The sequence below is a fragment of the Pagrus pagrus genome (genome assembly GCF_965226575.1).
Source record: "Pagrus pagrus genome assembly, chromosome: 23".
Lineage (NCBI taxonomy): Eukaryota > Metazoa > Chordata > Actinopteri > Spariformes > Sparidae > Pagrus > Pagrus pagrus.
Window position 1 is genome coordinate 1,168,033 of NC_140205.1, and position 23,119 is coordinate 1,191,151.

The following is a 23,119-nucleotide window of genomic DNA, read 5'->3' on the forward strand; positions in this document are numbered from 1 at the left end:
CAGTATCTGTTTTGTTTTTTTATATCACGGTCAGTGTCGGTAACTTGGCTAAAAAGTGAAAGGATTTATGTTGCACAAAAATAAATGGAGACCCTGAAGACACAGAACAGGATTCTCTTCTCAGACTGAGCAGCAGACGAGGTGGGTGTGTTGGGAGTCGATTGTGCGTTTTATATTCATCTGCTCACGTCCAAATAAATGTGAGGACTGCTGGTTCCCCTCGGTACTGTGTGGTGGAGCGTTAGTCACTGTGACAGGGTGAGAGGGAGGAAGAGGAGCCGCATGTAGACATTAAGTCTGGCTTTCTTTATGTAATGGTTACATGAATTTGTTGCTGTTTAAGTCTGTTTCTATACGTCAGCTGAGGATTAGATTCTGTGTCTGTACATGGACGACTTCCTCTCACATGTGCAGCAGCAGAAGACGAAAGACAATTTCATTTACCTGCATCTAATGAAAAGGCAATGTGTTGTGTGATCGCATGGAGATGGAGTGGGACGCGCACACACACACACACACACTCGCGCTGCCTGCAGAAATGGATGACGCCGTGTCGCCGGCAGCTCCCAGAGGCAAAGCGAGAGGCCACACCACGTCTGCAGCTCAATCATTTTCTCCACAGTGACCTGTTAGAGACCGACTATCAACAGTCCCTCTCAGCGTCAGCCTCCAGAGCTCAGTTTGTGATGGTGAAAAATGGAAGCCAATCAGAAAACTGTGAGGACGAAAACAAGAAAGATAAACGGCTGCTGTTCTAAATGTAAACAGGATCCACGGCCTCTTTATCATATTAAATTTGTGATAAAACATTTGTGCAGGCACTTTCAGTCGGACGTTTTCTGAAGAGCTGCCATGTTTTTATCCTTTTGAAAGTAAAAAGCAATAAAAGCCCAGCGAGCCGCTTGTTTGTTGTTCGTCCAGTCAGGTGCAGGAAAAGTTCACGGTCCTGAACCGTTGAGATTTATAGAAGTGGCAGTAAATCAGACTCTATCTTCAGCACTGTAGAAACCAGCACATCATCTTAGTCGAAGGAAAGTTCACCTGAAAAGTAAAATCCAGTCATTTGTTGATTTGTGATGTGTTTTCTCTTGGTGACATAACAATGTACATTTGAGTGTCATCTGCATAAATATGCTCCTTGATTTTCTGCCTCTACCAGTGAGGTTTTTACTCATGTCTGTCTGTTGGTTGGTGTTTGGTTAGTTTAGTGATTGGTTGGTCGGCACAGAATAGACCCCATTAACTTCTGGTGTGGATCCAGATGAAGGGATATATTTTGTCCTCTTTTATTTAACATAGTTTAAACAGGTTGTATCAGTTGTAAATGTCTTTATTAATATTTCATAAATGATCTCTTAATGCTTTATGTCTAACTTAAACACAAGGTTGTGAAAACTTCTTTGCTGGTCTACTTATTGATCTTTATAGGAACAATTCAGAAGCAGTAGCAACTTGTGCACTTTGTGAGTAGAAGGTGGGACCTGAACGTGGAGCAGCTGCTGTTTGAGAATCCCGCTTGGTCAAAAAGCAGCACTGCTGCAATGAAAAATGTTTTTTCCTCTAAAAACGACAGAACAGCTGGTAAATCGAGCTTCCAAGAGCTTCTTTTAATTAACATGTAGAAACAGTATCCACAGGCGTCCTAAATGATGCTCCAGCAGTCATTTTCACTGTAACTAAGTGGCTGTTTTCCTGCTGGAGCTGTGAATATGTGAGAGCCACACCTCTAATTGAACACTGGCATGTCGGAGCATGTTTCAGCCTCACGCTGCCATCAGCTGCTGTCACACCCGGGACCAGGCCTCCTCCTCCTCCGGACCTCCGTCCCTCTGCCTCCTCACACCTCCTCCTGCTCCTTTTACCTCCAGTCTCCTGTGACTGGCTTCTCTAACACTCCAGCCAGTGTCCTAATATCAGGCTCCCTGGCAGGAATATTTTCTTCTCTGGCCAAAACAATAACGGTGCAGAACTATTGTCACCAAATCTTTGGTCTACAGCGAGATATTTCAACAACATCTGGCCAGAGTTGAATGAATTCTGCCTCAGATATTTAGTCTCCAGAGGATGATTCCCCAAAACTTCTGTGAACCTGTTTCCTCTAGCGTCAGCATTAAACCAAAAGCTCAACATTTTAACTATGACAAGATATTCATCAAACAAATGTTTGGATTTTCGTGAAATCTGCTGTGGATATTCATGGTCCCAGAGGATGAATTTACTTTTCCCTTTAGCACCACAAATAGGCCAACATTTCTTCCTTTTCATCTAGTTTCCACTCTAAATAATAAAAAAGTAAAGTTCAGATTGCCAAAATCTTGACTGTAAACACATTCATATCTTCAGAGGATGAACCCTTTTCATTTCCACACTTATAGCTCTCGCCATCATCAGGCTCATTTTGGGATAATCGTTGCCTTTCTTGACCTCATGTCCTGTGTCACCATATTTGAAAATTATCTTTCTGTTTTCAGTCATGATTGATTTTATTTAAATTTTCTGTAACCTTTGACCCTGACCTTCACACATAATCACCTTTAAAAAGTTCTGACTACTTTTGGCAGCTGCTGCGTGCAGATTAAACCACAGAAGACATATTTTTCATATATTTGGCGGTTGTTAAATCTGGGGCTGGGCTGCAGCCGACAGCAGAGGGTTGGGAGTGCTGCGATGGAGGCAGCTGGGCAGGTGGCCGTCGTTTCCCACGAGGCTCCACGGTTGCAGCTTTGAGAGATGAAGCCCGTCAGAGTTAGCCAAACAGCGCTAATGCTCTCCCCAGAAAGCCTCCCCATCCAAATGCTAACAAGGAAGCAAAAGCCGGCTGTGTTTGTGTGCATTTTGAACAGATGCTCTGGCTGTAAATATGGGGGGGAATGCCATTTGTTTTCATTTTGTTGCATTCAGGGGAAGGGGGAGGATTATGTGTTGAGAGAAAACAGTCATTCACATGCAGTCAGCAGCAAATTCAGTCCGTCCTTTTCTCCGAGCGAGCTGATCTTTATCCTGTGAACCAAATATTTGTATTTTAGGAATGAAGGGCAAACAGTGGGCTGGCTTTAATACAGAAACTTTGCATAAATGTGCCAATCAGCACGGCGCCTTATATTTGTGTCCAATCAGCATCTTCCCTTGTAGTGTGTCATGACCTTGATGTGCACTTTTGTTTCAGAAAAGTAGAATTTTAGTTTCACTCTGCTCATTTAAATCGAACAAATTAGAAGCGTCAGTCATTGTGGAACAACCACAAGGTTTTTATCTTGCCTTGTTGTTTTTGTTTTCCCTTCACAACTCAATTTTCACTTTCACTATTGGACAAAATAACTCTCTGAATCCGTAAATCCAATTTTCAAATGTCAGAAAATTGGTTTAGATAAAAGTTTTCTTCTCATAACTTCATAAGCAAGTCACAAAACTGAAGAGGATTTCAGCAGTACGAGGTGCTGTTGCAAAAGCTTTTTTTTGTTGTCGTCAAGTGAAGTTTCGTTTCCAAAAAACATTTCTGGAGCTTCATAGCAACAACTGTAGTAGCTGTAGAGACTTGGCGTACAAAACAACCAAAGAAACATCAGATGTCTCCATACAGCTCATCTGCTGTAATCCAAGTCTCCAGAAGCCCCGAGATCACAAACTGATCTGAGAAGATGTTTACGACCTTTTATTAAGATGAAATCTTCACTGTAGCTGCTAAGCTAAAAGTGTTAGCGTGAACCCACTCCCACATCTTTTCAGATCGGTGTGTGATCTCTTCTCTTCTGCAGACTGTGATCACAGCAGACGAGCTGTGTGGAGACATCTGATGTTTAAATCATCTCCAGCTGCTTCAGGTGTTCAGCAGAATGCTGCAACTCTGTTTTACTGTGAAGCTCCAGAAATGTTCTGAGGATGACGAAACTTATTGACCTGACTTTCTCCTCACGAAAGTCAGGTCAACTCTTCCTTTAAGATTTATGGGTGGAGATTATTTATGATCCATTTTTGCTTTTCTGACCTTTTGCCCACAGATATGATAATAACAACGATCTTAAATGAAATGATATTTCATATTGCCAGAGGCATAATATTTCGGATGATCCGTTCATCCACTTTTGTGAACGCAACATCTCCACAACGCCTTCAGGGAATTTCTTAAGATTTGGAACAAATGTCCACTTGGACTCGAGGATGAAGTGATCAGAATTTGGTGAACTGTGACCTCACAAAACACATTTTTGGCCATAACTCAAGAATTCATGACGTTATGATTGATATCCAAAAGGTTAAATGCACTGTGACATCATGTTCTGCTAAACTTGCAACTTGCAACAACTTTGCCGGTACACAGACACGTATAATCAAGAGGCGTTAATTCTATTTTCATTGAAAAACGTATAATTTTCTTCAGGGACGACCCCGAAACATCACGCCAGATACATGCTAGACCTTGAACACACCGAGGAAAATCACTGACATTATTTATGCAGCAGTGTTCTCCTGAAAAACCTGTTAGTGTGTTTAAATTGTTAATCTCTCTGAAACACTGAATATTTCCTCCCCAGCCTCTGTACTGTTACAGCAGAGGTCATCGTCCTCACTTCCTCCTCCTGCTGATGGCTGTAGTAACCTCAGACTGCTCTGTGCAGAAATCCTCTGTAGTAACACTGGCTGGAGTGTCTGAGGCGGAGGTGGTGATGGTGACACAGTAAAACGTCAAACACAGTGTTGTAAAACGGTGCAGTAATCTCTCTCTGACGCAACGCCGCTCAACTCCCGAGTGCACCTGATCTGGAAACTATCAGCACTCTGCTTATAAATTTCCCCAGCGTGAAAAGCAATGCATACCGAATGAATCCGCCTCTATTTATCTATCCGACTATCCTCACACACTCCTCACTCCACCGAACCACCTGCCCTGCTGGAGGGAAATTAAAAAATCAAGATTCGCGACCGGGCTTCAGTTTTTCTGCTGCAGTCCCCAGACGTTCTTCTGTGTTAGATTACAGATGACAAATAGGCGCAGATCTTCCTCTGCCGGCTTGGATCGGTCCAGCTGTGATAGCACGCCTCTGTCAGTGTCTCCTGAGGCTTCACTGGTGTTTGTTAAAGAGCAGGGTGGGCGAGGAGAAGCATCCGCTGCAGCATGAAGTCGACCAGCTGCTGACGTTGATTAATGAATAACACCCCTCACCTTTTCTGTTGCACCACCTTCATCCATTAAATCTCCTGTGAATATGCGTTGTCCACTGAGGATGCATCTTGATGAATTTAGTGGTTTCTTAACCTTTACTTGTGCTACATTAAAATACAAATACTAAAACTAACGGTTTCATTTCCATTAAATCTGCTGTGGATATTCATGGTCCCCTGATGATGAGTCCAAAAAAATGGTGACCCCCAGAGGATGAATCTTGCTGAATGTTTTTCAGGGCAGATCATAATGAATTTCACTGAGCACATTAATTGTCCCCAGAGGATGAACCCTTTCCATTAAGGAGACTATGAACTCAAAACAAAATTTCCACTGTGTGACAAGATGCTACACTCTGATCGCTGCAGTTTCATGCGCTCTGCTGTGGATATTCATGATCCCAGAGGATGAAACTTTTAATCTACATTTCCATCGCTGCCTTCAAATCCACATTTTTTTGATGGGAATTCAGACGTTGCTGCCATTGTTGAGGCTGTTGTTCAGGTGTTAACAGGACGTTTCTGAGTGATTTGTTTATTTATGTCACAGTGTAAATATACTTTTGTAAAATAATGTAACCCTGTTCTGTATGAGACCATAACAATGTGTCAGCTACCATCGATACCATCCCTCTAATGCCGCTGCTCTCAGTGCTTTCATAAGGTCACTGTTTCAAATCAATGAGCGTCTTCATTGAATTTTCAGTCAGTGTGATGAGATTTATTGATTTATCAGGTTTATTAATGATTGAATTAACCAAAAACAGTCATCTGAATCAGGATTTCTGAACTTCCACAAATGTCACCACACTGATGTGTAAAATGTCGATACGAGTCTGTATTTATATGATTCCAGTTTCAGCCTGAACGTTTTATTTACTCTGTTTTCTTTTCCTCTCTGTTGCAGAATCAGACGTTGTGCAAAGGCCTCAACGAACTTCAGAACGGACAGGTGAGGAGAAGCTCTGTGCACAGCACACTGATGATGGGATGTATATATATATATATATACACACACACAGAGGAGGGAAACTTTGGGTCACTGAAAAAATGTAGTCTCAAAACCTGTGCACATAAAAAAGAAGAAGCCAACGACAGGCAGAATGGATCACACACAGTCTCATCTCCAGGTTCTTCACTGTGATGTAAATGACATGTTAGGTCTCTGTTAACCTGCCAACATTAGCAGCAGGTGTCTGTGAACGCACACGTCTGTTTCATTGAAGTAGTAACCACAACATCACCAGACTCCCTTAACAAATGTAGCGATTTTAAGGATTGTTTCATGAGGAGAAACTGAACAAACTCTAAAGTGTCTAAAGTGCTAAAGTCTTACCTGCCAACATTTAGCAGCTGTTTGAACACACTGTTTACACTGATTTCACCATTTACACTCAATTTATGAAAGAAGAAACATTTTATTGATCTAAACATGTCACATTTTACAAACACACTAAACAGTAACCAGTATAGGCGACTTCTTTGTCCCCAGACTCCCTTAACAAATGTGTCAGTTTAGTGAGTTGTTGAGTTGGAGACACTTTATAAACTGTGTGAAACTCTGTCTCTGACTGATTCTGACTTATTTGTTGCTTCTTGTAAATTCAGCAAATGTTCTACATGAACTTCTTTCTGTCTTTGAGTAGAAACATGGAGTCTGTTTGTCTCAGTGATGGACGGGTTTGTTTATCATATAGAGCAGGAAGTGAGATTCGAACGCCCAAGTTGACAAGCTTGAGGAAAGAATAGCATATAGTGGACGTTCTCACTGTAACTGCACTGGGCAGCCTCACAGTGAGCATCTGTGGCTGCGGGAAAATGCTGATGAATTTAAATGAGTTGAAGAGAGAGGAGTAAAACAGAGAGAAGGATGGAGATTCATTACACGTCAGTTTAATTTCAGAGCTGCGATTCATTACGGAGTGGAAGTCGATGGTGGCAGCTCTTCTTTCTGCAGGCCCTCACAGAGCATGTGATGCAGAAGAGCCCTGAACAAAAAAAAACCTAATTAAAATGAACTGTGCGCTCTGTGATGGGTGGATAATTGTTGCGAGGCATCAGCGTGTGTAATTGAGGCTGAATTTGTTTTACAGGTTTACCTTGTAAATGGGTAGATTTGCATTTTTTCCCTCCTCAGCTGGTTCTGGCAGGACTCTTGTCAGTTTGAGCAGCTTTCAACGCGGCATGACGGTCATGTTGTAAAACGTGTTCTATCAGCGTACTTTTACTCCTGCTGCTGTTAACCAGAGGAGCTAATTAAAACCGCTCCTCCAGAGTCGACCGCTGCCGTTTCAACGATACCCACAAAAGTTCTGAGTGATTCCTGCAGAACAAAAACATCCCCAGAGGTGTCGACGTGGAGACAAACCGCCGTCGGCCACGTTGACACACCAGATAAACACGAGTCCTCACCAGTTTTTGCTCAGCGAGTCGCTGCCAAGGTCCTCCTCCAGCCAAGTAATGAAGAGTCCGCTGAGCAACACCTTCCTTTGTTACCTCCCTGAGGCATAATTAGACAGAGCCGAAGAGGGAGATCAATCGTGAACATCATAATACGACACAGACTGAAGCTGTTCGATGATTCTCTGGAGGGTTCACTAAAGTGTTTAACAGCCAGTCAACATCAAGGCAGGCAGGCCGCCGTCTTCATCCTTAAAAACAGTCGTTTAGGGCGGAGCGAGCTCTCTTGACCCTGCTTCATCCTCGGGTCACAGAAAGTCCCAGCATGCACTGAGACACCAGGACGGATGTACAGACGATCACATTAAGAGCAGTTTAAACACTGATTGGTCCTGAGAGTCTTTGAAGGAGATTCACATAGTTACATTTACTCATACATAGTTGTGGTGGCGTGTTCACCGCCACATAAAGAGCTGAAGTCTGAAAATATAAACATGTTTACCTGGTTAACAAAGTTAAAAAAACAACCTTAAAGTAGGAAGTTTCAAGTTAGCTGCAGTCTTTGCTGTCTACAGCTGTCTGACTATGAAATGTACCATCTTCTTCAGGACGTATGGAGTGAAACACGCAACATGCTGTTGAGTAAAGATGGATGTAATGATTTAGACATTCATGTTCCCCAGAGGATACGTTCTTGTGATTTTTAGATATTAGCAAAAACATCTGTATTTGTTATTATCATCTGTTGTGGGCTGAAGTCCAAGACTCAAGCCAACAACATGCTCGTCGTACTTGCGGTGATCAAAAGTAGTGTAATCAGTAACGCACGACTCTACTCAGACAGTACTGATTACTGCAACGTAACTTGCTGCTTCCACTAATATATAAACGTTGTATTTTAGAGGAAGCTATAAAACTATAAGCTCCAGTTTCCTGTCTGTTGTTCTCAGCCCCGTCAGTGCTTTGTATGAAGGACACGGTTTCTGTGTCGGCGATCCACCATGTCTCAGACTGAATCACCACCTGCTATGAGCAAATTAAATATTGACTTCTGGTATTGACTTGTAGATCTAATTTGAAGTGATTGCGGATGAGCAATAATGGCGCTGAAAAGAGTCGGGGGTGGGTGGGGGGCAGCTTTGATGGCCGTCGTTGTTAAGGGCGCCTTTAATTGGCTGTATGGAGTGAATCATTGAGTTGGAGAGGGAACTAGTTTAAGCAGAAGTCAGGGTCACTTTGTGTGCTCGCTCCTGTATTTCATGATTCAATCAGAGCTGCAGCTGCAGCGTCGTGTTCGAACCAGACGAGAGAGAGGACGGAGTGAAGAGAGAGGAATTGATGGTTCACAACCAGCTGAGTTGATGGCGGCAGCAGTCAGTGGGATGGATGTAGAGAGGGGAAATAAATGAAAGAAAATGGCTGGTGTTGACGGGAGGCCCCGGCAGCCTCCCAGAGCCCCACGCCGCCGTCCGAATATCCTCCATCCTCCTCCGGCGAGCCCCGCCGCGATGCACCACCTCCTCCGACGGCAGAGGAAAACTCATCTCAGACGCACCGCTGCAGAAACAGAGCGTCTTCCATTCAGATCCACTCTGTCAATATTTACCCGCTGGCCTCAAATCAAATACACTGATATTGAAAGTCGTCACACTCGGCGAGGCGAGGAGGAGGAGGAGGAGGAGGAGGAGGAGGAGGAGGAGGGAGGTGGAGAGAGAGCCGCTCTGCTCCACACCTCCTCCATAAACTGTGATGAGGAGGTTTCATGAGAGGAGACACTACAGGTGAACATGGACGTCAACACGAAACCTCAACAGCTGATTACTGACATTCAGTTAGTTTTTGTATTTCCATGAGACATTTTCTAGAAATGTACTTTACATTCATTCCCAGGACAGGAACAGGAACAGGAACATGAACATCGGGTAAAGCCAGGTTCAAACTTCTTGTTTTATTTTGGACATCTTGCTCCATAAATCAGAAAATATTGTCAACAGCCGTCCATGTTTTTAGGAATAAACTGTCTATAAATCAGGCTGTGAATGAAACACGAACAAACCGCTCTGTGAAACCCTCCAGAATATAAAGAGGAATACAACTGGACAGTTTGGTGTCTGACGTGAACGAACAAGGGTTGACGTTACGTATTTGACTCGGACTCGGATGTTTTGACTCGGACTCGGATGTTTTTAGCTCCCCTGCTAACAGAGCTACTTGCTAACAGCAGCTAGAGTTCAGTGAGCAGCAGTTAGTGGTTATGCTGCCCCCTGGTGTTTTGGAGCTACCTTCAAAATCTGGCCATTTCTTTCAGACTACACCTTTAAAGATAAAGTTCCAGACAGCTAATAGATATCACTATAACAACATTATATTATTATTATTTTATATTTATAAATGAGAAACTGAAGACGTGTTATTGAAGCAAAACAGCCCAAAATGTTAAAATAATGTTTCACCTGTTGTGTCTCCTCTTTGTTGTCTTTGCTTTGAGGATTTCCTGTTTCTTTCAAAGTAAATGATTCATATTGTTTTTACAATCACTGTGATTGATTACCAAAGAAATGATGATAAATGACAGAAACAGAAAAGGTGTCTTCAGGGCCTCAGCCTCTTCTCTGACTCGGTGTAAAATTACTCCACCGTCTCTCGGTTTGGACGGACATTTTGGCAGTCGTGAGCTCGACTATCTGTCCTCAACACATCCTGGCAGGGAGCGCGCTCAGTCAGGCTCCGGCGGTCAGAGGTTATTGTAAGATGTGGTTGAGTAAATAGGAAACAAAGAGCGGTGACAGGCTGCATAAATATACATCTTTAAAACACGGAGTGGACAGCGTCTCCGGCTGCGCTGGTCCTGCTCTGCTGTCTGGAGTCTCAGTCATGTGTTTTAATCTTCTGTTGTTGAATGTTTATGAACAAATCTGAGAATTAATTCAGGCTCCATGTTCTTCTAACCTCAAGAAAGAAAAGAGTTTTAGTGTCCTTAAAATATACGTTGCCATCCTTTATCCCAACGTGATGAGTTACACATCTTTTATTCTCGGTCGTACCTCGAGCTGGAGCTGTCGGCCGGTTAACTGACGAGTCAGAAAAGAGGGAAGTGAAGCTTTGATGAGTAATATGTTAAATCATTTTTAAATCATTTTTAAATCAGAAATGAGGCCGTTTGTCGTCACAGTGATTCAGTCCTGAGCAGGAGGTGAGGAGTTGATTGACTTTTCTGGACATGAGATACAGTATCAGATAATTATTTTGATCTTTTGTCTCTCATTGGGCTTGAAACCGCTAAAAAGAAAACCCCATAAAGGCTGTGGTACAATATGAAAATACTAAACAGGTGCATTATGGGGAATGTAGGATCTGTGCTAGATCTCCACCTCAGCAATTTCTTAAAATTTGGTACAAATGTCGTCTATGACTCCAGGGTGAACTGATGAGAAGTGGTCAGAGGTCAGGGGTCAGAGGTCAGGGCCGCTGTGACCTCACACAACACATTTTAACTCAAGATTTCATATGATAATTACTTTAAAATTGGACTCAAATGTCTGACGGGATGAAATGATGAGGTTATGACATTTGATATCCAGAAGCTCAGAGTCCAGATGCACTGTGACGTCTGTCCTGGTGCCACAGCTCCAGCAGCTGGACCGGTGCGCTGAGGCAAACGGCCACGACGCAGTGATTCTAGTTTTTCCCTTCAGTCTTCAGTTTGAAACAAAGGTGAACTTTGCGGAGCGTTGAAGGCTCGAGGCTGCTGCAGGATGGTCCCACATCTACCTCCTGTCTGTCCGTCCGTCCCTGGAGAGTTTCCTCCATCTTTTTTATTCTTCACTGTACTGACGTGAGGTGACTGTGATTTTTGGCTTCATAAATAAAATGGATTTGATTTGAGATTCATGTGAACTGTGCGGTGTTTCAGCGTCAGGCCTCCATGTTACATCACGAGGCTCCTCCTCCTGCACGGATGAGTGTGTTGGGATGTTTCCTCTCCGCCTCGGGCTGCGTCGCCCCTCCGCTGAAGGGGGAGGAGGGGAGGGACAGAAACACCCTCCCTTTGTCCCCTCGGAGCCCCTGAGCGCCTGCAGGAAGTTCTCAAATATCTCAGAAGAGCTGCAGCGAGGCTGTGGTGGGAGCAGATGTTCACACTGATGACGCTCCTGCTTCTGCATACAAACATCTGATCAACTTTCTTCAACTGAGTCGTTAAAGGTTCATTTCTTAAAACAAGAGGAGGGTTTTTAACCTTTTACCAGCGCTGTCAATCAGAACATAACAAAAGATGTAAGTAACATGGGATCATGACTGCAGTCGGCCATCAGAGCTACTTGCTAACGGCAGGTTTTTTTTTTACAAATTACACCAAACGAACCAGACAAATGGTGAATTGGGTTAAATCTTTAGCTGGTAGATATCACAATAACAACATATTTATTACAAGTTTTATGTTTAGATATGAAAATCTCCAGAAGAGAAATCTGAGCTAAGACAAACACAGACGTGTTCCTGAAGCAGAACAGCCCAAAATGTCAGAATAATGTCTCCACCTGTCGGGTCGCCTCTTTAAAGAAGCTCTTACTTTTGTAATTCTGCACTTTTCTTTCTTGATTGAAGAAAGTTGATTTCTCTGAGCACCTGGTCCGTATGTGGCCAAAAGTCTCATGATGCTTGATTTGTCGCCCAGTCAAAAATATATAGAAAGATGCAACACAGCCTGAAAATATGAGATGACTCATATAAATATGAATCAGCTGACTGTGAATATTCAGGTGGAAGTTTTCAGTTTGTGTTTGAGCTCCTGGTGGCCGTCTGATGAACTGCAGCCTCACGTTCAGAGGTCGTCTCTCGGTTTCTGTGTGTTGAGGTGTGTGTGTGTGTGTGTGTGTGTGTGTGTGTGTGTTGTGTGTGGTCGCTGCTCTTTGTGGCTGCATCTGTCTGCCTCTATTGTTTGCGGGGGTCCATCTGCTGGCCTCCAGCTCAGCTCCTCCCCCCAGCCTCACCCGTGCTCCTCCCCCAGCCTCAGCCCTCCTCCCCCCCAGCCTCAGCCCTCCTCCCCCCCAGCCTCAGCCCTCCTCCCCCAGCCTCAGCCCTCCTCCCCCAGCCTCAGCCCTCCTCCCCCAGCCCCTCCACAGAGCCAGCTGTCCCCCTCCTCCTCCTCATCACTGATGTTCAGTGTTCAGGCTGCTGGTTGATCAGAGGTGACGAGGCCTTTAGTTCACTTCACTTTAGATCGGACGTCAGTGATCAACACACGCCGGGTTCCTCTGCTGAGCTGTGAGTTCTGTTTATTTCTACTTCTGTCGCCAGTTTACGTTTGATTTAACTGCACACAGTAAATAACATCATTGTGTATGTGCATAAATTACCCAGAGGGGGTAGAAAGCAATATAACCAGAGAGGTAAATGAAATGACAGAGGTTCCTTCACTGAAATCTGCAGCAGAAATTTCAAGTTGACTGATGATTAATTTACTTAATTTAAGACAAAAAAATGTCAAACAATTCCTCGTTTTAGCTTCTCAAATGTGACGATTTGCTGCTTTCTTTGACGGTAAACTGAATATTTAATGTTCAGGACAGTTTGGTGACTTCAGCTCAGGCTTCAGGGAACTGTTGTTTGGGCCGTTTTCACTTGTTATTGTTCTGAAATAGTTTAAAAAAATCCAAATAATTCTCTAAAACCCAAGATAAGAAACTGAGTTCATCATGTTTAGTTTTAATTTGATTATAAACTGAATTACTCTGTGGCTTTGGACAGTTCAGTGACTTCAACACCTACTTTGGTGAATTGTCTTCTGTCCTTTTTTAATTAGTTTAGTAGACTAAACAATTACAACAATAAAAAAGTAAAAAATAAAGTGCGAGTTGATGTTGCCACTCTGTCTAACACCTAAAAACATCATCTCAGACTTTAGGGAATCATTTTGGGCATTTTAATCTTTATTGTTGTAAATGTTTGGTGTAAAATAAACCCGATGTGACATGTTAATCTGTGAGCTACAGACAGAACCGGGCTAGCAGTTCCCCCCTGTTTCCAGTCTTTAAGCTAAGCTAAGCTAAGAGTCGTATCACTCTTCTCATCCAGCCTCAGAAAGTAAATGCGTGTATTTCAGTTTGGATCAGAGTTCATACCTTCCTCTGGGTCCTCTGGGTCCTCTGGGTCCTCTGGGTGGGTTTTGAGTGATGGGTGGGGGCAGTTTCTGTTGTAACAACACAAGCCAGAGTCACACCTCACTGTTGGTGCAGCCACTGAAGCACAATACTGAGATCAAACATTAATATTAACCAGAAGCCCCGAGATCCCAAACTGATTCAAAAAGACGTTATTTACACCGTTTTAAAGCTGAAATCTTCACTGTAGCTGCTGAGCTAAAAGTGTTAGCGCGGCTCGACTGCACGTCGATGGTGTAAATCCTTTCAGATCAGGTTGTGATCTCTGTGATCACAGCAGACGAGCTGCATGGAGACATCTGATGTTTAAATCATCTCCAGCTGCTTCAGGTGTTTAGCAGAACGCTGCAACTCTGTTTTACTGTGAAGCTCCAGAAATGTTGTGTGGACTATGATTATCGTACTGTCTTCAGTTTGTGAATCATGTGCTTTCTGGCAGTTGAAACTTGGAGACTAGAAGCAAAAGATGATTTGCTCCCTTCATGAAACATTGTGAAGTAGAAGTTTAGACCCTCAAACAACCAAACATTTTGTTTAAACTGTCCTAAAACCTCCTCCAGAGTCACTTAGTCTCCCTCAGCTGTAATATTTTCCTCCTGCTGACTTTAATGACTTCCTGGTTCGTTCTTTGTCATCACAAAGATAAAACCAACAGAAGCATCTCATTTTGTGTTGTTCACACCCCAGAAGAGTAACTTCTGTTTCAGTGAGGCCAGTGGGATCCTCCTAAATCAAATAAAACACTAAATATTCAACATAAACAATGACTGGGAGTCCTGGGGAAGTTATTCGTACTCAAGTCAACTCCAGATATGATTTGATTTGCATTTTAGCAGCTGAAACTCAAGTCCCATCTTCTTTTTGTGGATCTTTTAACATACCAACTCTATTATAAAACACAGGTCTCACATGAATAAGAGAGTAGAAGACGAACGCTCACACAACTCAAAACTCGACTGAAACTAATTCCTGAAATCTCCCTCAGCTGAAATATTTCCCCCCCGGTGACTTCCAGACTTTGACTTCTCATTCCTCGTGCCTCCTGGTTCGCTCTTCGCCGTCGCAGCAGGAAAGATAAAACCAACAGAAGCGACTCGTTTTGCTCAACAGATGTCCTTAATCCCGGCTAATCCAACATGTTAAACGGTTGTTTTCTCTGCAGCGAGCGTGGGGCGCCGACCCTGGCACCGAGGCTTCCCACAGGCCAGTTGGACTCCCTCAGACCCCCTCTGGTCCTGGTCTAGTGCTCTCAGCTCCGCGCCACTCTGCCAAGAAGAGGCTGAATTAATAAAGCGTCTGTTTCCGCGGCCATATGTGAGGCTCTTTATGACGGAGGGAGGACTGACTTTTTAGATTTATGGCTCCTTCTACAGCGTCTAACACCATCAGGAAAACATGCTAAATGGATGAATTTCAAAATAATGGTCTCTCCTCTGATTGGTCTGGTTCGGGCCCATAATCCATCTCTCTTTCGTCACGATGGCTGCACCAGTGTAAACCGCCGCTCTGATTGCTGCTCAGAAATGACCGTTTAGCATTTACGACCTTCAGTAAAATCACTGTTTTACACTCGTGCAGTCGTCTGACAACAACAGAGCCCTGCAGGTGATAAATTGTTCCTTTAGATTAGTAATTTGTCCCCTCAAATTTTAAATCACCCCCTTAAATAACTTTTTATTCCCTCAATTTAGTACTTCATACCCTCAAATGACTGGATTCGTTCCCTCAAATTAATAATTTGTGCCCTCGGATGACTAAATCATGGTCTGGAATGACTTCATTTACCCCTCGTCCTCCTCCTCGCAGCCATGATGAGATCCAAACCTTGAAGCTGAGATTTTTATGTCTCACAGTATCACCATCTATTATCCTTTAACGCTGTTTTAACGCGTGTCAACAATACATCTCGGTGTTGAACCCACTGAAATAGAAGTAAAGCCAGAATCAATCAGAGGCCCAAGGCGAGGGTGTCGAGAGGGGACAAGGACAAATGGACTGAAAGTTATATCATTCACTTTTAATTTGAAGGAATTAATTAAATTTGATGGCACCAATTATTTAAAGATCAGGTACATAATTTAAAGGTAAAGACCACAAAATGGAGGAATCAAAGTCAATTAACTGAGCACAGAGCTGAATGAATAACATGAAGGAATAATTTATTAAAGAAATGCTCGTTTCAAACATCGACCTGGGTCCCAGAGGCGACACGGTGACATCATCCGGGCATGTTGATGCATTATCAGTGAAAACAAAGACTTAAAGGACAGAAGCTGAGTGAGTGGTGGCAGTAATCCGACCAGTGAGAGAAGACAATGAGACATTGTTCCAAACTTCTTCTCACCATGTGTCAGTTAAACACAAAAACATGAGAACATGGGGTCCATGTTGAAAAACACTGGCGTCTCCCTTTAAATGAGGCAGCAGTAACTTCCCCTCACGGACTCAGAGAGCTGCTTTAAATCGCTCACCTGCGTCTTTAATCTGTCCTCGCCTGAGAAACATGGAGCTCCCTCAGCGTTTATCTGAGGCCAAACCAAATCACCGGCTGAAGCAGAAATGATGTGAACATCATGGAGAGGAACGTGGCTCAGGGCCGCCGCTCTAATGAAGACATTTATTTGCCGAGCCGACGGGCTCACACACCTTCAGCGAGAGCGCCGAATATTGACCAGCGGCGGCGACAATCACAAGCTGCTGAAAGGTCAAACTCTATATTAAGTGAAGAGTGGAGGAGAAATTATAGAGCTGCCGCTGCGTTCGCTGATCATCTCCACTCTCGGCTCCTAATCGCAGATAATCACAGGATGAAAAATGGCAGAAAGAGCAGCGGGAGACGTTATTGGTGCTGATTAAATGGATGGTTGGCGCGCTGACACCCAGCCGGCCCGGTCGGCCCGGTCGACCACGTCCGCACTAAAGAGAAGTTTTAAAACACTCTGCCTGTTTCCACGTGTCGTCTCTGATGTCTTAATGAACACCAGACACATCTCTCTCTGTGGCACCTGAAGCTGAAACTCATTTTCTGAGATCAAACTTTTTAAACTTTCAGTTAATCTGTTGATTATTTTCTCAACTATTAAAGAATAAATTACTTTATTTTGAACCAAAAATGAAAACAACATAATAAAAAACAAACAAAACAAAACTAATTGTCCTAAAAGGTGTAGAAGAAAAACTGATAAACCTGCTCCCTCTCTCTCTTTTCTTCTTTAAACTCATTATTTCAACAAATTCTCAAATTTATTTACAACTAATATACAAACAACTCTCCACAGTTTATTTGCCACCCAGTTAATTAAATAAATGACAATCGCAGATTATTTACAACCCAAATATCCACTCTCACACAACCTTTCCTTCCATGTACCTGCCAAAAATATCACACCACACACAGTTTTCTAAAATTAAAGCATTAAAAGTAAGAAAATGGTGAAAAATCTTGCCCACAACTTCAAGAGATTCAGTTTACTGTCTCAGAGGAGGAACATATTCACATTTAACGAGCTGCAATCAGTTTCTGATTCTGCCTTTTTCAAGATTCAAGTCTTTAATCGTCATTGTGCAAAAACAACAGAGCAGTTTTTGAATTTGGTTAAAAGTTATGTGAATGTAAATGTCTGACACTCATAGAAACTCTCCTCTGGAGTTTCATTGAGATGAATAAATGTTTGGATTGAAGAACGGTGTGAAACCTGATCAGAAGAGCGCAGCTTTTACACTGTATTGATCCAGGAAACCAAACAGGACAGCAGCCTGCTCAGACAGGAAGACCGACCCTCCCTTCAGTGTAAAAGCATCAGCTGGGCCTCTTCCTGGCTGTCGATGGCGAGGTGAATCCCCGCCTCTCTCCCTGAGGCTGATGGGAAGTGACAGGAAGCGGCCGTGGCGTGCACATGGAACACAAACTGAGCTTTTAATGACAAACCCCGAGAGGATTGTGTCAAATCAGGCTTCTTCTTCTTCACTGGTTTTATTTTCCGCTGCTTGTTTTCATTTACATAGCGGCTCTCCTGCTGTGTGGGCTGCGAGCTGCAACTGTGATGGAGTCTCTATAGCAACATTCCTCTGCGAGGCTGTGAAATAAAGACAGACGTCCCTCTCTGGCTCGTCCTTTCAGCCTCTGAGCAAACATCACTTCAGTCTCCAATCACAGATTCAGACACGAGCCGGCTGACACGCTGTTAAACTGGTAATAAAAGCAGAGGAGGGGACATTTGATCATTTATTTTTTATTGAGAGGAGCTGCGGTGAGAACAGCAGGCAGTGTCAGCGTGTCACAACACCCTCCATTACATTTCAGCTTCGCAACCAATCAACACGTCCTGGCTCTGCGGCACGGACTGAAACAGGTTGAAGATGTAGAAAAAGACGTGTTTCAACCCTTCCAGCCCACACTCACATCTTTTATCAACTTCCATTCATCCGAGTGGCGCGGCGGCTCTGTCACTTCTGAAAACCTAATTAGCATAGATTGGCGATTGAGATCTGGGCGATGACGACGATGATAGCTGGAGAGTCGCAGCAGGCTCGGCTCAGAGGCAGTTCTGTTTCTGTTTTGGCATTCAGGCGGCGAGATCTCTTCTGGGCACTTTACTGAAAAGTTAATTGATGATAAACAAACGGGAGTTTGATGCTGCTGCTGTGATATGTTGTGTTATTCTCTCCTCCAAAAATGATCAAAGAAGCTGAAGGCAGCAGAAAAACAAACAAGTGATTAGGGCATTGATCGATTGAAGGAGCATTGTCACTAATTCTGTGTTTGTAATTAAAGTTTGTGTCTTTGAGTCAGCAGAGCTTTGCTTTTTATCTCTTTGTGTGCAGCCAGACTGCTGTTGACTCTATCATTAGGAAACGATAACAAACATCATTTCAGTTATTTTAGAAGATAATTTTCACTTTTTTCTGAAGTGGCAAAACCTGAGTCTCAGTCCAAATGTGATGAAAACACTGATGTACGGAAAAGTAGAGGCCTTTTAATTTTAGGACGAGGATGTGTTCTCATTCGTGTGCAAGTGGCTGGTTGGTTAGTTGGTTTGTTGATTGGCTGGTTTGTTGGTTGGTTGGTTGGTTGAATGGTTGGTTGGTTAGTTGGTTGGTTGACTGGTTGGTTGGTTGGTTGTTTGGTTTGTTGTTTGGTTTGTTGGTTTGTTGTTTGGTTTGTTGGTTTGTTGTTTGGTTTGTTGTTTGGTTTGTTGGTTTGTTGTTTGGTTTGTTGGTTGGCTGGTTGGTGGGTTTGTTGGCTGCCAGTTTGAAGACAGGATACTCTACCAAGCAGGTTTTCTCTCTGGGTTTTGGTGCTTGTAGACAATAAAATTAAATAAAAAAACAATAAAAAAAACAGGACGACTCTGAGGACATAACAGGACATTTTTTTACCAGGCGCCTGAATATTTCCTCAGAAAAATTCATTTTTAGTGATACTGTTATTAAATGTGAACTTGGACCATGTCAGACGACATGATGTGGACTCATTGTGTTTTCCAGCTAATTGAGGCAGTTGCAGCTCATCTTCCAACTTTGTTTCATTAAAAAAATAAATATTTCAATGTGTTCAAACTCCTCTAGATTAATGACAGGAGCACTTACAGATCTTCTGGGAAAACAAATGTCAGACTATAACAGTTCAAAAGAGTCACAACCCTGTCTGTGCTCCAAATGTTTCAACAGCAGCTTTGAATTCACTTTGTCCGGACTGAGAGATGTTGAGGATCATTCTTCATTATTTCAGGTGAAGCATAACTAATAGTCAGAAACAGTGACATTAAGCAGAGACTATCTTTACATTTGATCTGTATCCATCAGCTATTTGTAGTTAAACATCTGTTAAATGTTTAATGACCTGTCCGAGCTGTCATCTATCCACTAATCAATAAATCGATTGATCGTTTCAGTGCTGGTTCGTGGACATTTCCTGCCGCTGGTTCAATGCAGCAGCTGACGCCGTGTGTCACATTCCAATGAACTCTGTTTCACATGAAGAAAATTAGACTCGGGGCGCGTTTGATTTGCATTTAAATGGATTTATTGTGACGGGCGGAGACTGACCATGATCAGATTTATTCCTGTGAGAGGAAATGAGGAGTCCGGATTTAATTCTGCTGCCTGAATGTAACAGTGAGAGCAAAGTTCAGCCGGACGCCTTCGTGTGTTTGTCTGCGTAATGAACGTTTTAATGTGATCGTTATTTGCTGTCAGACAAAGCAAAGCAGCTGCAGTACTAACAATTAACACTTCATATAGAGGCTGAATACCTACAACACAGAGCTGATTGTCTGAAGCGTTGAGCTTTATTGATTCTGTGTGTCATTTCTGAATTTATATGAAGAAGTTACCAACAGGTGACTGTTTAGATTCAGCAAATGAACCTGTCCATCGTGTTTACTGCAGCTGATTATTCAGGCTTTCACTACTGCTACAGGAAATAAACTTAATTTTACAAATTTCTCTCGATGCTTTCAGATCTGAAAGTAAAACAAGTCAATGATTTTTTAGCGTAAATATTAAAACGCTGCAGTTTGTTTCAAACACAATGTTTCAACACAAAGAAAGAAGTTCATGTTGAACATTTGCTGAAATAACAAGAAGGAGCAAATAAGTCAGAGTCAGTCAGAGACAGAGTTTCACTACGTTAGAAAGTTTGTTTTAACTCAACAACTCTTAAAATCTCTACATTTCTTAAGGGAGTCTGGTGATGTTGAGGTTACTAGTTCAATGAAACAGACGGTGTGTTCACAAACATCTGCTGCTCACACTGGCAGGTTAACAGAGACCTAACATGTCATTGACATCACAGTGAAGCACCTGGAAGTTTCAAAAGTCTCAGTTTATTTGATCGAAGTTTAAAGTCTGACAGAAGTTCGTAGCTTCATGTTTGCTGAAGTTGTTGAAATTCAGATTGTCCAGACCCACAGAAACGTGGCTCGGGCAGCAGCTGATATCCAGTGTTTAACAAAAGGCTGATATCTCTCTGCTGCATTACTGAAACATTCATCTGAGCTCAGGAGAGTTCAGGACATGAATCTGACTTTATCACACCTGTCTTCCTGAGCTCGTCCCTGTCCCAGGAGGCTCAGCATCAACTCGATCTGAGCGTCCCACTGCACAGGCACAATTAGATCATCCTCCAACCTGCACTGCCTCACAATCAGATCCTGGATGGATGGATACTGCAGGTTTTGTCGCAATGACACATGCGACAGTCTGTCGGTGTCCCCAGAAGCCAGAAACACCTCTGGAGAGTCTCCCTGCTGGCTCACAGCCACAGTGTGTTTCCATGCTGAACCTCCACCTCCACATGTGGGGCAGCGAGGCCTCGGTCCCTCATGGCCCCTCTGTGCCAAACTGGGCGAGGGGCCAGACTCTGTCCTGTGTGCCCCTGTTGATAAGCTGTCTCTCTGCCAGAGGGGGTTCACCTCCGCAGGAAATGAGTCCCAGACTACAGCAGGCCAGTACGAGTCTGGCACAGAACTGGGAAGAGTCCATTCAGTCAAACACTGTCACCCAACATCAGTTCAGTTGTTCTGACACCTGAATATTTTCTTTTATTGAGACTTTCTGCTCATTTTCTTGGATTTGATTGGAAGAATCAGTGTGGAGAACGTCAAAGCTCACTTTTTTTCTGGATTTATTATCAGTTAGCTGTTTGGTTGTTTATTATCAGCTTTTTTGCCAACATATGGTTATAATAAGAGGTGACGATTCTCCAAATCCATGATTCAATTAGAGTTTTGATTTAAATGTTTTTCGGCTCTGCACATAGCAGTTACACATCTCAATCAGTAAAGATCAACAGATCGTTGGTTTTATGTCCTGACAAACTCTTCTTTGAATAGAAGATGGGATGCGATTTTACAACAACAGCTGGACTTCATCCTGGCGGCTGTTTGCAGGTCAAATAATATTCACCTAAAATAAAGATGGAAATTCAGTTTGTTTCAAAGTTCTGTTTCTCAATTCTGTCCAGAGTGAACCCTCTTCACAAACAAATCAATAAAGGATCTCTGGTAATGTTATCACGTTAGTTCTTCCTCTACAAGTAAACTGTCTTCTTATCATTGATAATGAGTTTAATGATCAAACCTGACAGCTAATTTTGATCGTTTGTCGATTTACAATCCAAATCGAGACACCAGCAGTAATAATATCGGCCCAAAATGGAAGTTAAATTGCATTTCTCTTTTTTCATCGCAAAACTTAAAACTTCCTGTTTGCAGAGAATGGATGATGAATATGACTGTTGTCCAGTCAAAATCTTTCATTTTTAACTCTAACTTCTTGAAAACTCTCAAATCTGACAATAAAAGTTGATTCAAAGTTCGTTGTCGGCTTTGGAAGCAGCCGCTGACGAACGATCTCACCACGCGGTCCGTTTCATGGCTGCTCTCACCGTCCAGAATCTTCCTCAGCAGATGCACTTTGTTCATGTTTGTGAAATTGTAGATAAGCTCTTAAAATGTCTTAAACATGTACATTTGAACAGCAGTGATTCCAGGAGATCCATCGATCATGAAGAACTGCTACTAAAAGGACCTTTGGAGTGATTTTGTCAGCTCAGAGGAAAGATTCTCATCGTACTCTCACCTTGAATACTTGAGTACACTTCACAGCTCACTCCTTTCACCGAGGTAAAATCCTTAAAGGGAGCGTTTCTTTATTGTCGTATTACTACAATGAAGGATTTGAGCCTCTCTTCCATCACTGGGAGGAAAGAGGACAAACTGCAGCCGTCCGTCTCCTCGGCACCTTTCAGGACTGAAGGGCCTCGTTGGTAAATGGAGTGTAAACAAAGAAACCGTCTGGCAGCTGCACTGATGGAAATCTGAACAGCTACTAATGCGTTTTCCAGCGGCCCCGTTATCTCAAAGGCACACTATCAAAACAGAGTACATAATGAGTGTGGATAATCCTGTCCGCTCGCTGGAGCTGCAGTAAACAGCGGACGTATGACCTTAACGGTGGCCGTCAAGCGGTGGCGGCGTTCTCAATTAAATTCTGCCAGACGAGTTCACAGATCCTCTGATACGTGCTCCACTCAACGAGGAGAACATTTATAAAGAAAAGGCATCCTAAAGGAGCAGTTTACCCAAAAATGAAAGTTCATTAAAACTACTTAACATTTCTGGAGCTTCACAGTAAAACAGAGTTGCAGCATTCTGCTGAACACCTGAAGCAGCTGGAGATGATTTAAACATCAGATGTCTCCATGCAGCTCGTCTGCTGCGATCTCAGAGATCACAACCTGATCTGATGTTATTTACACCCTGGATGTGCAGTCGCTGCACGCTAATGCTTTTTAGCTTAGCAGCTACACAAGCAGCCAAATAAAGCACAGCAGAAAACTGACGGGTTATTTAAAACAGAAACTAAACGATCAGAAAAACACAAACAGACATTTC

At 43.0% G+C, this 23,119-nt stretch overlaps 1 protein-coding gene across 4 annotated transcripts in view; it reads left to right on the forward strand.

The window, feature by feature from the left end:
• Positions 1–23,119, forward strand: part of phf21b (PHD finger protein 21B) — an 86,125-nt gene that overhangs the window by 35,468 nt on the left and 27,538 nt on the right. For all 4 annotated transcript variants that reach the window (XM_084345318.1, XM_084345319.1, XM_084345321.1 and 1 more), the window contains exon 3: positions 6,068–6,112. In XM_084345318.1, the coding sequence (XP_084201444.1) occupies positions 6,068–6,112 (45 nt within the window). The remainder of the gene's footprint in view (positions 1–6,067; positions 6,113–23,119) is intronic.